This window comes from Centropristis striata, chromosome 24, assembly GCF_030273125.1.
Source record: "Centropristis striata isolate RG_2023a ecotype Rhode Island chromosome 24, C.striata_1.0, whole genome shotgun sequence".
In the NCBI taxonomy this organism is placed as follows: Eukaryota; Metazoa; Chordata; class Actinopteri; order Perciformes; family Serranidae; genus Centropristis; species Centropristis striata.
Genome location: NC_081540.1, coordinates 5,448,398 through 5,463,590, shown reverse-complemented (window position 1 = coordinate 5,463,590; position 15,193 = coordinate 5,448,398). Strand labels below are relative to the sequence as shown.

At 41.1% G+C, this 15,193-nt stretch overlaps 1 protein-coding gene across 1 annotated transcript in view; it reads left to right on the top strand.

Moving 5' to 3' along the window:
* Nucleotides 1-15,193, top strand: part of LOC131963160 (R3H domain-containing protein 1-like) — a 73,147-nt gene that overhangs the window by 12,133 nt on the left and 45,821 nt on the right. The window contains exons 3-5 of the mRNA XM_059328313.1: nucleotides 3,563-3,761; nucleotides 9,053-9,070; nucleotides 9,652-9,741. Of these exons, the coding sequence (XP_059184296.1) occupies nucleotides 3,603-3,761; nucleotides 9,053-9,070; nucleotides 9,652-9,741 (267 nt within the window). The 5' untranslated portion in view covers nucleotides 3,563-3,602. The remainder of the gene's footprint in view (nucleotides 1-3,562; nucleotides 3,762-9,052; nucleotides 9,071-9,651; nucleotides 9,742-15,193) is intronic.

Genomic DNA, 15,193 nt, shown 5'->3' with positions numbered 1-15,193 from the left:
TGAGCCCGTTTCTAATTAACCTATTAATCATAGCTCTCATGTACCAGATGTCTGCCCTCCCTTCTTGTGCCGAGGCGTGTGTCTGTGTGTGTGTTTCGCTGCATGGGGCCCGGCTGCATAATTAGGCCATATCAGCAGGATGAACCCGCACCGTGACTCCAACACAGGGAGGTCACGCCACTACACAGTTAGTGCATGCAACGGATCATAGGTGCAAAGGGCAATAATGTTATATTTCTTTTATTTTGCACTTTTGTTGACAAATTAAGCTGAAATCAACCCAAAAAGTCTCCATGTTTTATGCACAATGTTTGAACTAGATTCATTAAATTAAAATCTGGGTCTTCTCTGCAGTTTAATCTGCATGTTTGGGCTGTTTCTGAGTGTTTTGGGGATAAAATCATTATGTGGACGTTAAAAGAGAAATCTCCAAAAATAATCTTTTCTGTGGATATGTTACTGAAACACAGTAATCTTCTACACCAAGCCAACTTTTTGTCATGCACAAAACACCAGTTTTACAGTCATTTTGCGTGCAATTATTTATGTTTTATTGGAAGCTTTCTGCAAAGTAAAAAGGTAGCTAGTAGCCTCAGAATCAAAACTTTATCAAATCATAAGACGCATAAAGATTCACGCCCCTTGTGGACGTTTTTGGAGCTTGACTGATGTTGGATTTGATCTGAATGGGTGTAATTCAAGGTTTTGCACACAAAAATCCAATTAGAAACTTTGTCTTTTGCACCGATAGTCAAATAACAACACAATTTAATTGAATTTCATATATTTTTCTATACTTTGCTGCTAATAAATCTCATTTTTTTAATTAAACGTTACACCAAATTAAGTGTATGACCAAACAACGAGGGTACTCGGGGCCAAGGTCGAACTGCAATATTAATGAAAAGTGAAAAATAATTTGTGTGAATTGGATCTGCTCCAAAATCTTTTGGGGTTTTTCCATCCGCCAACTTCCATAAAAATCAGTAGGAGTGTTTCGGTCACCAGTTTCTTTATTTACTTATAAGAAATAGTTCAGATTATACCAAAAATGTGTAAGAGAAGAAACTTGTTCATACTTGTTAATCACAGACCTAACTCCATATTATTCCCAATTCCATAGTTTTACAATTTTATTTTATTTTTTTTACATTTTGTCTTTATTTATCACATTTCAATATCGCATTACAACAGTCATCACCGTTTTGATAATTGACACTGTGATCCATATTTTCAGATTTGTATCTAGTTATAAACAAACAAACAGAACTTTGGGTTGTTTTTTCAATCTTAAGTAAGTAGTAAAGACAGATTAAAAAAAAAAGAAAAGAAAAAAAAAAGAAAGTTACATAATATTAAACAAAACAAGGGCGTTTCGGGGCGATGTACAATCTCCACTTCTCCCAGATTTCCTCAAATTTGTCTTTTTGAAGCCTCACAGAGAAAGTGATTCTTTCCATTACAGAAATGTCATAGATGATGTCATACCACTCGTCTATCAATGGGCTGTCTGGCTTAAGCCATTTTCTTTGTTATAGCTTTTTTTAGCAGCTACACTCAGTATAGTTTTACAATTTTACTATTATCAGACGCTTTTAACCATCTGGAGAGTGAAAACAAGCATCTCGTCCGAGTATTTTTAACGTCTCATTATTAATCTGCAGTGAAAAAAAAAAAAACCCCGTTAAATGAGAAGACATGTCCAAACTGTTGAGTCGTTCTGCAGGTCAGAGGTTTGTTATTTTCTGGTTTCCAGACGTAATCTGAAGCTGTCGGCTCTCCCAGGACCAAAGCGTCCTCCTGCTGTGTCTTGTCCAATCATGTCCATTGTCTGTTGGCGAACAGCTGCAGAGCTGCAAGACAGAAAAGGAGTGAGTGATGAGCTCACAGCGCCCCTCCTCTTCCTCTCCTCTCCCTCGCCGCATACATCAGACACAGATGTAACTAATGACATTAATAAGGACGCTACACCTGTGTTTCCACTCTGAATGTCTGCAGTGAAAACATTCGTTAGGCTGCTCCGTGGGAAATTAGCATCCGTACACACGCAGCAAATCCCTGTTATTACTGCTTCGTCCTTTCAAAATAAAACCAACAAGAAAAGTGAGCTTAAGTAAACAGTGATTACTGAAACAACAGTTTGGATGTTTGGCACCACAGATGGAGAGCAGGTGGATTTAATGACGCAGTAAGTTTTATTTATTACTCTCTGGATAAATAGATTCTATATCGAGTTTTTATTTTATTTTTATGAACCTTAAAGTAATGCACAATGCATGCATTATATATAATTTTTTTTAATTTAATAATGTAGGTTATTATCTATAGATCATGGTTTTGTTTCCTAGTTTGCATGATCAAAAAACAGTTTATGAAGATCACGATCATAACGATGTTTCTCTTGTAGAGCAGAAAGGTGAATACAATAACTGGACTCACCACAGACTCTTTATTACTGAACACTGCAAATGATTTGGTTCTTACCAAGATAAAAAAAAAAACTTGGATTTAGAAGTGTTAGATAATTTATCTTGTTTTAAGAGTTAATTTCTTTTTTTTTCAGTGTTCAACATGCTTATTTCTAGATTTAACAATCTTAATTCAATAAATCTTGTCAAGTGAAATTGTTATTTTGTTTTTAGACAACCTTTTTTTGCAGTGTATTTAGTCTGCAAGCTGCTTGTGCATTAATCTTTTGATATGTTACATTTTAACGATTATTTCGGTACGTTTAGTTGTCTTATTTCTGAAATAATAAATCCGCTCCAACTAGTGAAAAGGTGCATTATTGTGTGCAAAACAAACACAAATGTAGAAATATAAAACTTCTGATATCTAAGTATATTTAGATTGTATAGTGTCATGATCTACATCCGGGATGGGCAACTGGAGGCCCGGGGGCCACATACGGCCCATAGCCTCACTTGAAGTGGCCCTCAGTATAACTACATGCATTTGAGCATGAAATATTAAAAGTACAGCGTAAAGATGCACAAAATTACTTCTTGCAATTAATGTTGATACTGCAGATCACTGAGATTTGTGTAACATTTGCACTTTATCACAGAGATCATTCAAAATGAAGAGAATTGGTCCCTCCTCATAAGTTTAAAGCTCATATAAGTCCAATGATTAATTACTTAATTGGTATTTATCTCCGTCATTTTGATACTTTTAATGTATATGTCCGATTTACTGGTTTTATTGTTGTTTTGTCTGTAACTGATGCTGCTGTCTTGTTCAGATCACTGATCTCAATGGGACTAACCTGGAGAAACGAGCGTTAAATAAGAAAACAAAAGTACATATTTTGCTCCAGTTGTAAAAAGCTGCCCGGATACACTACATCTGGAGGAGAAAAAAAGGAGAATATTTTAAATATACTGTTTGTGTTGCTGTTATTCGAAGCGTTAAAACCTAAATAAAAGATTTTATAAAAATGCAGAACTTCCACTTGTGCAGCCTCTTTATTTTTGTACACAACTAATAATAAACTGTCGGTGATGCTTCCTTTTTGTGCAGAATAAAACGTCTCTCACGGAGGATTTTTGGTGTCTTTCAGGTTCTCTGTATTTGCCAGCATCTCCCAGTAAGACTTTGCAATGAGAATGTCCGATACAGTCGACACTGAAACGATGAAGGTGTCCGAAGCTGCAGAGACGGTGCCATCTCCAAAAGACAACGCCAGCAACTCGGAGGTGGCCGACCAGAGCCAGAGCGGCAGAGACGAACACGGCAGTAACAATAAGAGAGACGCACAGGTAACCATCCTAGATTGAATGATTTGAAACTGACTTTTTGTCACCAAAGTGCTCAGTCTTTGTCTCCCTCCGACCCGTCACGTAGTCGTCTAATCAGCAGGGTTAGAGGTGTCAGCGCTCCGACCGCAGCAGCACTGATTTCCACTTTCCCTCCACACTCGTCTCCATGAAAATTCAGTAACAGTCAACGTCAAACAGCGCCCGCCCTGGGGATCTCCTGTCACCTGCGGCATTCAAGATGATTTCCCCGGCTGCTTCAGCAAGAAAAATTATTCCTGAAAAGTGATCCGCGCAGACTGAATCTATAATGAGCGGCTCCACTCTGCTGCTAGAGCACGGTCCCGTTGAGTGTGGAGGAGATCATTTAGTGGTGGAGAAGTAGTTGTTTGTACATGCAAAACAAACACAAATTTAGAAATATAAAACTTCTGATATCTAAGTATATTTAGATTAACCCATTGACGCCTAAAACTTCCTGTAAAACCTCTGGGCGATTTTAAAATAAGCCCCTAAAACCTGAAGTTTTTCTGGAAATTCAACAGAAGTGTCAACGCTTCTACTAAATAATAGATTTTTCAGCCTCTGTAGCAGATAGAAATGAAATTCAAAAAGTATTTGAGAGCTTATACAAATACTACAAAACGACGTATCCGCTTTCCAGGCTTCAATGGGTTAAATAGTGTCATGATCTACCTCAGGGATGGGCAACCAGAGGCCCGGGGGCCACATACGGCCCGCAGCCTCACTTGAAGTGGCCCTCAGTACAACTACATGAATTTGAGCATGAAATCTTAAAAGTGCAGTGTAAAGATGCACAAAATTACTTCTTGCAATTAATGTTGGTTAATGCTGTTCTTGCACTGAAAAAAAAGAAATCACAGTAAGTGGTTATTTTTTATTTATAAACCTTTTGTATTCCTATTTATACTGTTATACATGCATTTGAGCATGAAATATGTTAAGTTACTGCACTGTAAACATATTTAAAATTGCAGTTTTATCATATCTGGTTATGTGCACGGTCCTATATGTGGCCCTGTGGTAGTGTCCATGATAAAACTGTGGCCCCCTGCAGCATTTAAGTTGCCCATCCCTGATCTACCGTCTTGTCTAGGTTTAGAAAAAGATTGCGGTTATGCAGAATTTGTCACCATTGGAGGTTTCCCTAACAATAAATGGAAATTAGGCTTGTCAAAGTACAGAAAAAATAATGCATCAATAAAATAATGCTTAGAGCAGCACAATGTAAAGTTAAAGCATTGACATTGTGATGTCGGCATGCACATTAGTTGCATTGCAGGACGTGCAATGCTTCCATCTTTCCATTACTGAAGTGATCCGCGCAGACTGAATCTATAATGAGCGGCTCCACTGATGCCAGAGCATGGACATCACTGAAACCTGAGTGTGGAGAAGATCATTTCGTGGTGGAAAAGTAGTGAATCTCCTCCATGGGAGACATTAAAGCTGTGGCTCTGCCGGGGATTCAGGGCAGCTGAGATCACTTTCATATAAACTGCTAATTAATTAGGTCTCCATGTCACTGCAACAAATGCGCTTTGGGACCGCAGAAAATTTGCACTTGTTAATTTGGCTCCAAAAGTGAAACCGGCGCTCACAAACGGGGGGAAACAAAGGATGTGAGTGTGGTCAAGGAAACCAAATCCCAGGAAAGGAAAAAGGATTGTCTCTTTGGCTGCAGCCTAAAAATAGGATTCAGGCCAATCTGGCCTTGTGGTTGGAGGCAGGCAGCGAGGGAGCGAGTCAGGCAGGCAGATAATCTGGAGCTCAAATCCTGGCTTATCTAGCAACTTCCTGTGTCTATGTTACCCCGAGGAACAGAATGACACCAGCATGGGGGAGCTGCAGGGGCGAGAGGAGAGAGAGACGGGCTGAGAGGTTGTAAAAATGAAGGATCAAGGAGAGGAGGAAGGTGAAAGAGCAGGGCGAGTGAAGGAAATGAAAAGTAAGAATGAAGATCTGAGGAGCTGTGATCACAAGAGGAGACAAAATAACACAATGTTCCTCTGGAAATATGACTTCATCACCTATAAAACGCACCATTACTCTGCTCCGAGGTTCTGCTGCTGCAGCCGTACTTGGTGTGGTGTGACCAGCAGGTTAAGGGGACTACATCTTTTATAGATATTGCCGTTTAACTGATGGTACTGAGTCGGTCTGCTGACTGTAATGCTACAGTTCAGCTCATGTCTTTGAAAGAAATTGTTATTTCTCCAAATGTCTAACTATTCCTTTACGCAGCTCACTCAGGAGAATCTTAAATGTGCCGTTATTCTGACACGCCTCCTCCTTTCTTCTCTAAGAAACACTAACAGCACAATGAGACTGTTACTGTATGACATCACCACATCTCTACATCCAACCTGAGCTTTTCTCAACATTTAAAACTACCTCTGTACCGCCTTCAGAGGTGGAAACAGAAGAGTTAAATTGGCGAGACTGTTAAAGGTGGGATCAATGTGAACCGGCTGAAAATGGACATTATTTGGCAATAAGAAAGGAAGTGAAACACGCAGCTCACTCAAGAGAATCTTAAATCTGCCATTATTCTGACTCTCTATACCAACCTACCTGCACGTAGTCACCACATTTCTACATCTAAACTGAGCTTTTCTTTAACATTAAAACTAGAATAGATCAGATAGAGCAGAATTCTTGTTCACACTTTAAAGGTGCAATATATGACATTCAAGCCACAATATTAACGCTTCAGTTGCATTTCTCCTTCAGTCTGAACGGCACAGAGGTGTCATAGAGATCCGGCCCTGTACCGCCTTCAGAGGTGGAAACAGAAGAGTTAAATTGGCGAGACTGTTAAAGGTGGGATCAATGTGAGCTGGCTGAAAATGGACATTATTTGGCAATAAGAAAGGAAGTGAAACACGCAGCTTACTCAAGAGAATCTTAAATTTGCCGTTATTCTGACTCTCTATTCCTACCTACCTGCACGTAGTCACCACATTTGTACATCTAACCCGAACTTTTCTCAACATTTAAGACGAGAATAGATCTGAAAGTAGTGATTGGCGTGAGCAGCGTTCTTGTCAACACTTTAAAGATGCGATATACGACATTCAAGCCGTGATATGTACGATTCTGCGACGTTTCTCCTTCAGCCTGAACATCCAAGAGGTGTCGTAGAGATCCGGCTCTATACCGCCTTCAGAGGTAGTAACAGAGGAGTTAAATTGGCCAGGATCAATGTGAACCAGCTGAAAATATATATTATTTAGTAATAAGAAAGGAAGTGAAACACGCCGAGTAGTTTCAGTGCGTTTCGATCGATAAAATTGAATAAAATCACGACCCTAAAGTCAAATTGAATCATGCATAAAAGAACAAAGAAGCTCAGATTGCAGCACACACAAAGAGACACTATTACTTTATTATGTCTGTGCATCGCTAATATGTACTTGCTGCTTTTTATTAATGCTCCGAATGTGGTTTATGGCACCTTTTAAAGCAGAACCTTGTCCCCTTTCTTCCACATCTCACCTGACTTTGACTTTGCATGTGTGACCTCCATAAATGTAGGTTGCATATATATCGCTACTTCTTCTCCCCCTTTTTCCTTAAAAAACTCAGCCTGGCATAATTATTCCGCGGTCACACGGTATAGCGAGATGTGCTGACGGCGCCACCGAAGCCCCTGACCTTTCTGCTGGTAATTTTCAGCGGAGGAGGAGAAGGAGGAGGAGGAGGAGGAGGAGAAGCTAATTCTGTCGTTCTGTGTCAGGGCGTCGGTTAAATGCCTCAAATGTTCATTGTGGGAGAAACGGAGGAGGAGGTGGGGAAGAAGTGGGGTAAGGAGCGGAGCGGGGGAGGGTGGAGGTGTAACGTGGAGGAGCATTCCGACAGAGAGAAGAGGAGGAGGAGGAGGAGGAGGAGGAGGGGGTGAGAGACTGGGTGACTTTGCCACCATCTGCCTCCAGCTCTCCTGCTCCGTCCTCTGCAGCAGGACAGGTGGCTGCTGGCCGCCCTACTTCTGCTGACTCCAGCCCTTTCCCTCTCCCCCTTCCCCATTCCTTTATCTCCTGCCGGCATTGTTCATTCCCCACCGGCCCCACGCCGCTCAATTAGCCGGTGTAGCGGTGCGCTCACAGTCCCAGCCCTCCTCCTCCTCCTCCCCACCTCCTCCTCCTCCTCCTGCATCCACATCCATATTACCTGATATAGAAAAAGGGGCGCGGCAGGTCACAGGCGTCGGAGCTGGGCGAACAGCGCTCCATTTCAATTTTTTTCTAGGTGTTATTTGGCCCTGGAGCTCAATGAGAGAGGGGAGGGGTTGTCCTTTTGATTTCAGAGGACAGGTGGGAAGGACGGAGCGGTCGCTCGGTGTGTGTGTGTGTGTGTGTGTGTGTGTGTGTGTGTGTGTGTGTGTGTGTGTGTGTGTGTGTGTGTGTGTGTGTGTGTGTGTGTGTGTGTGTGTGTGTGTGTGTGTGTGTGTGTGTGTGTGTGTGTGTGTGTGTGTGTGTGTGTGTGTGTGTGTGTGTGTGTGTGTGTGTGTGTGTGTGTGTGTGTGTGTGTGTGTGTGTGTGTGTGTGTGTGTGTGTGTGTGCATGTTGGGATTAGGAAGCAGAAGACTGGGCTCTGTTACAATTCTGCCTGAAATGGCTCCTGCCAGGTCTCAGCCCCACCTTCTCCCCTCTGTGCGTGCCACTGAGAGACCTTCTGTTTATACGTACACACACACACAGGCAGCGGTGCGTGAAGCGCAGAGGCACCGAGCTGTCTCACACACTGTTGGCCGGCCGGTCCTCTCTCTCTGCTTTCTGCATCTCACCTCCAGCGCCTGGGTCTGATTCACATGACAGCTAAATGGAGCCGGGAGCAGAGCAGAAAACTGACCCGAATCGCTCGCAGCCACATGTCTGGCTTTTGTTTTCTGCAGCGCGCGCGTGTATGTGTGTGTGTGTGTAGCTGCTTTGGTAGCATATGCTCTGCAAAATTAATTCATGCTGTGCAGGGAATTTTCAATTTATTTTCGCAGATCAATGCCGCCAAATTTTGTTCTGTGCTCTTGAATTTTTCAGTTTAGAAACAGCAGCATTACAGGAGGTTATTTGTCTATTTTTTTTTGTTGCCGTCTTGCTGTGAATTGTTTTTGCAGCGCCGATAGCTCACGCATGCACAAAATGTAGGCCAGTCATATTTAATTCAAACTTTCTTAAAGTAACAATCCTCTCTCCACCACCACCAAACTTCTGTGGTTTGTTTGATTTTTCTTCCTGTGCACTTTCTCCCTGCACCCCTCCCCTACCTATGGACAGCCTGTGAAGTACTCCAAGGTACGGTACGCTCGACATGCATGTTGTGCAACGATGCTCCAACCTGTGAAATGTGCACTTGGATTGCGTTGTTTGCTTGGAATACGTTGGAAGTTGTACCTGTGTTTCCTGTGAAGCAAGTTGTCACCGTACACATCGCTGCAGACGTTTTAAACTGATTTCAGTGCAGTATGTTGAGATGTCATTACATGAATGATAGTAGAGGCTTGAATTAGTTTTGAAATGGACATTTTATTGTGTGCCTGCTGCATTTGTTGTTGATGTCCCCCCGGGGGGAAAAAACCACGCAAGAAGACTTGGTGGAAATGCTTACTCCATTTCTTATTTAAAGATTGTTCTGATAAAGTTATCCGAGAAGATCTGCAGCCGCCCGCCGTTGTGCAATCATCGCCGCAGTGAGACGCTCTGGAAAAGATTTGTCAGCTGAAATATTGAAACTGTATGATTTGCTTGCAAGAATCGATCGTGCTCGCTGGCTGTTTGTTTCACTTTGGCTTGTCACTGTGATGCGTGATGATATTGATGAAGTGTGTGTGCATGGTTTTAACTGTGCCCACCTACCTGCACCCCCTCCCCATTAGTCCAACACCAGGCTAAAGCTGGTGCGGAGCCTGGCAGTGTGTGAAGAGTCCTTTCCTTGCCCTAGTCCTGAGCCTTCAGCAGCACCTCAGGTAACAACCTCTGAATAAAACCAGAGTGTATTCACATTAGGGATGTGCTGGTGTACCAGTTGAACTGTTTTACATGGTGAAATATTCTGCAAACTCAGCCTGCTCACCTGTCTAGCTGCAGCTCCTCTGGCCATGACTCGCTCTGCTAACATTTCCTATTTGACCTGCTGAAATGCAGCTATTTTACGGGTGCAGAGACACAACATTCAGTGAGAAAAGAGCGTGCACTTTACATGGCTGCAAAGAGGAAGAATGTGGCCTAAAGGAGACAATTATGCAACAAAAAAAGGTGGCATAATCTGAAAAATACAGTCGTCCTCCTGCAGCTCCCTGCAGACCGTGATTGTGATTATTGGTCCTGTAAAGCCCTCCATTTACCGTAATTTTCTGGTTTATTAGGGACATTTCCATCAGCTGGTTCAGAGCAAATAAACAAAGCTGCAGTAACGTACTTTGGTCAGCAGGTGGCAGTGTAATGTGTTGCTGTAGGCTAATCCGTCAGTAAATAGAAGAAGAAGAAGAGTGAAAATGACAACATAAAGAGAGAAAATCTTCAGGAATTAGATTGAACTGGGCAGCTTCTAATTGTCCTTTCATGTCAGAGGAAACAGTCATGGGAGTTAAATGTCAGAACTTGCTCAGAAAAGTATTTCCATCTCCGGTTTAGAGCATTAACTATCTTTAGAAAAAGACAAAAAAACCTCAAGTCAGCGTAAAAACTTTTATGCACATTTTCAAACATTTTTTATTGAATTTCCCATCAAGCTTTTCAATCTTCAAACTGTGCAGAGAAATTCACTGATGGAAACACGACAAGTGACTTATATTAGCCGTGTTTTATTACATTTATTTTCAGAAACGTTTTGATGAGTCAGTCTTTCCTTTTTCAGTGCAGGCAGTCGGGCTGGCTAAGGACAGCTGATGATACCTTTACTTGTTCCAAAAGCCATATTATTTTCTTAAACCCTGAAAACGAGCCAAGAGGAGGAGCAGAAGTCTAGTTTTCTCTCAGACCAGTTGAATAACAATATGCAGAAAAGATGTTAGGAAAATTTCTGCACAATAATACCAAAAAAATAACAATTTGCATATTTAATTGTCAGCTTGTGTTACCTTGAATTCTAGATGAACAAAACATTTGTGTTTGTTTGATTCCAACACAAGCTCCTCATTCTCCTTAATGATCACCTGAACCAAATCTTATTTTATGAGGAAGAAGATTATAAAACCACTGCTGTGATTAAAGATTGAAATTAACCCACCAATAATGGTTTCTAAACTCTTCCTAAGTTAAAATATTAGTGTTGTGTTGTTTAAAAATGAATATGAACATGTTTTCTTTGCATTTTTCAAAGTCTGAAAACATCTTTTTTTTGTTATTTGCTGCCAGTTGTCATTTTCTGCCAATAAATGCTCTAAACGGCATTATTCCAAAAGATATATTATTTTCTTAAACCCTGAAAAACGAGCCAAGAGGAGAACAGAAGAGCAGAAACGTTATTAGGAAATTTCTGCACAATGATGCCAAAAAAATAACCATTTGCATATTAAATAGTCAGCTTGTGTTACCTTGAATTCTAGACAAACAAAACATTTGTTTGCAAACTCTCACACAACTGGTGCATTATAATCAGTTGTAATGTCTCCAGTTGCATGCTCAGTTTGTATTTTTGCTGAAATTTTAGTACTTGTGGCAGAAGTGTTTTGAAATTTGGCAAAAATGCAAGTGGATGGGAAAGCTGCTAACATGAAATTTTTGGTCGTAAAGTTTGAAACCGGCACATCCCTAATTCACATGTAAGGAGTCGGACAGCTGATGATACCTTGACTTGTTCCAGAAGATATATTATTTTCTTAAATCCTGAAAAATTAGCCAAGAGGAGGAGCAGAAGCCTAGTTTTCTCTCGGAACAGAAACATTATTAGGAAATTTCTGCACAATGATGCTAAAGAAATAACCATTTGCATATTGAATAGTCATCCTGTTACGTTTTTAATTCTAGACGAACAAAACATTTGTTTGCAAACTCTCACACAACTGGTGCATTATAATCAGTTGTAATTTCTCCAGTTGCATGCTCAGTTTGTGTTTTTGCTGAAATTTTAGAACTTGTGGCAGAATTGTTTTTAAATTTAAAGTTGATGGGAAAGGCGCTAACGTGAATTTTTTGGCCAAAATGGTAAAGTCATTAAGTTTGAAACCGGCACATCCCTAATTCACATGTAAGGACAGCTGATGATACCTTTACTTGTTCCAAAAGATATATTATTTTCTTAAACCCTGAAAAGCGAGCCAAGAGGAGGAGCAGAAGCCTAGTTTTCTTTCAGAACAGAAACGTTATTAGGAAATTTCTGCACAATGATGCTAAAGAAATAACCATTTGCATATTAAATAGTCAGACTGTTACGTTTTTAATTCTAGACGAACAAAACATTTCTTTGCAAATTCCTCCAGTTGCATGCTCAGTTTGTATTTTTGCTGAAATTTTTTAACTTTGGCAAATATGCAAGTTCATGGGAAAGGCGCTAACGTGAATTTTTTGGGCCAAAATGGTAAAGTCATAAAGTTTGAAACCGGCACATCCCTAATGGACATGCAACCACACGCCCACATCCAGCCATCCCATCCAGTGACGCCGTGTTTCTTTTCATGGCGCTGAAGTGCTGACCGGGGATCAGTTCTTCATCTGGGCTCATTATATCCGAGCAGGTAGACCTCTGATGCTTGATGAGCGGCCCTCCGTCCGTCTGACAGCTGTGATTAAATACCTGCCTGTGGCCGCTTGATGAAAACATCACATCATCAAAACAGAAAGCTCAGAGCTCCAGCAGCGAGCCGAGCGGCCCGCCGCTAGTTTGCTAAATCAACTCTTCTCCGACGGCGTATCTCCCCCCCCCTCGCTGATCGAACTTTTCTCCATTACATGCCACTCTGCACAGCTTCAACACACACACACACACATATATATATTTATACACACAGGTGTGTTTGTTCCCCGGCGTTTGAGCCAGTCAGCAGCGAGCGCCGTAACCAGAGGGCGGTGTTATTCCCTCAGCAGTCTCGCATCGTCTGCACTCACACGACGTCCTGTATTACCGCCATCAATCATGTCGAGGAAATTACAATTTCCACACGTCAGCTACAGGGAGCTGTGGAGCGCTCTAATTGAATACTCCTGATATTTCCCCCGCTACTCTTATTGGGCTCCTTCTGCGGCAAACTAACCTAAAGGGGCGAAGTAAAGCAATAAAGACAGGAGAGAGAAAACACATCAGCTTGATGATCAAGCCTAAACATTTCCCACTGTTCGCCATTTTTACCTATAAATGGATGGAGTGCACTTATATAGCGCTTTTATCCAAAGCACTTTACACTGCACACTACACCCGTTCACACACACATTCAGGCTGGGGGCCGAGGCTACCAAGGTTATTATAGTTTTGGATTTTTCATTAGTTTTAGTTTTAATTTCGTTGTGATTTTTTGTTTCGAAATTCAGTTAGTTTTTTCATTATTTTTTCAGGGTGAGTTTGCTAGTTTTAATTTGTTTTTATTTTTTGGAAAATGCTAAGTTTTAGTTTAGTTTTTATTCATTTCAGTGTTAGTTTTAGTTTTTTTGTAATGGGTATTTGTTGGATGCCAGATTTAAAAAAAGTCACAATAAATGTTTCCTTTATTTCCTTTGTCTGATCCATGTCAGCCCCAATAAGTTTATTAAGTCATAAAACCAGATAGATGAAATAGATTTCATATCAACCAAAAAGGTTTACGTATGAAAAAAGTTGACAAAGACGAAAACGAAGGACATTTTCACGATAATTTTAGTTAGTTTTAGTGAGTTTTGTAACCACACAATACAGTTTCAGTTAGTTATCTTTTTTTTTTTTTTAAACTTTCCTTTTTTTTTTTAATTTCAGTTAACGAAAAAGATTTTTCAATTCTAGTTTTTGTTATTTTGTTAGTTTTTGTTCACTATAATAACCTTGGAGGCTACCAGGGCACTCTGGTGCATTGAAAAACTGAATCTGAATTATAATTTGCAATTGAATTTACTAGTTTGAAACTGAGCATTCAATTCTCACAATTCAAATTCAGTTCGCAATATTGAATTTCAGTTTTCTTTGACGAACATCCGGGAAGTTGAGGCAGAGCAATCGAGCACAGAAAACAGAGGTGCTGATTGGCTGAAGAGGCACTCGATTGCTCTGCCTCAACTACCAGGATGTTCGACGGAGAAAATTGAAATTTAATTTTGCGAACTGAATTTGAATTGTGAGAACTGAATATTCCGTTCCAAACTAATAAATTAAATTTAAAATTACAATTCAGATTCAGTTTTTTCAATGCAATGATTCAAATTGAACAATACAAATTCAAATTATGTGATTCAAATTCAGTTTTTACTGCAATTATTCAAGTTAAGCAATCCGAATTCAAATATGGATAATTCACATTCAGTTTCTGGTGGCACATATTTCAGCCCATACTCTTCTTCCACACCAGTGCAACCAGGGATCTTCATCTTCTTCATCATCATCATCATCATCATCATCATCATCCTGCAGCAATGCATCGTCCCTCAGCGTCCTCATTGTCTCTGGATCAATCGGCCGTCCAAACCTGAAAAAAACCACACATCCGTCCCCACGTTTGTATTGTACGCCCGGCTGTCAATTCCAATCAATGGCCGATGGTGAATACACGCGGCACTTTTTGTTTCAGACTGACAGCACGTTCATTACATATTCAGAGGACCATCATTTTCACGCTGTTTTTCCCCTTTATCTCGAGGTAAATGGATGTCAGGAAACAAATGAGGCAGCTCGCAACAGCTGCACATCAACCGGGCGGCTTCCATGTGATGCCGAGGGTGGCATTAAGCAGCAAACATCACCGCGTCGTGCCAGAAAAAAATCCTCAAACACACACACACACACACACACAGACACACACACACGTATGAACTCGCTGTCACTTCCACAAACACAGAATCCGAGACTCATTTTCGCTCTCTCCCAGCCTCGCTCAGGCAATTAGTCAGTCACGTTTCCCTCATTAGCATACTACATTCTCACATATATTCAGAGAGACGGAGGAGAACGTGGCGTCTCATTATCTTGCTCCGCAGCTGTTACGGGCATCAAACTCGTGACCTTTTTTGTTTATGAGCTGCTCTCCCACCACGAGGTCACCCCTTCTCTCACTCCTTCATTCATTCATTTCTCCCACACACACACACACACACACACACACACACACACACACACACACACACACACACACACACACACACACACACACACACACACACACACACACACACACACACACACACTCACACACACACACACACGACTCCTGCAGCCTCTCTGATGTTTTAGCTTCCCAGAGTTGTGTTTAATCCACTTACGGTGCACTGGCGGCCCCTCTCCTCTTTTCAGCTTTTCCTTTC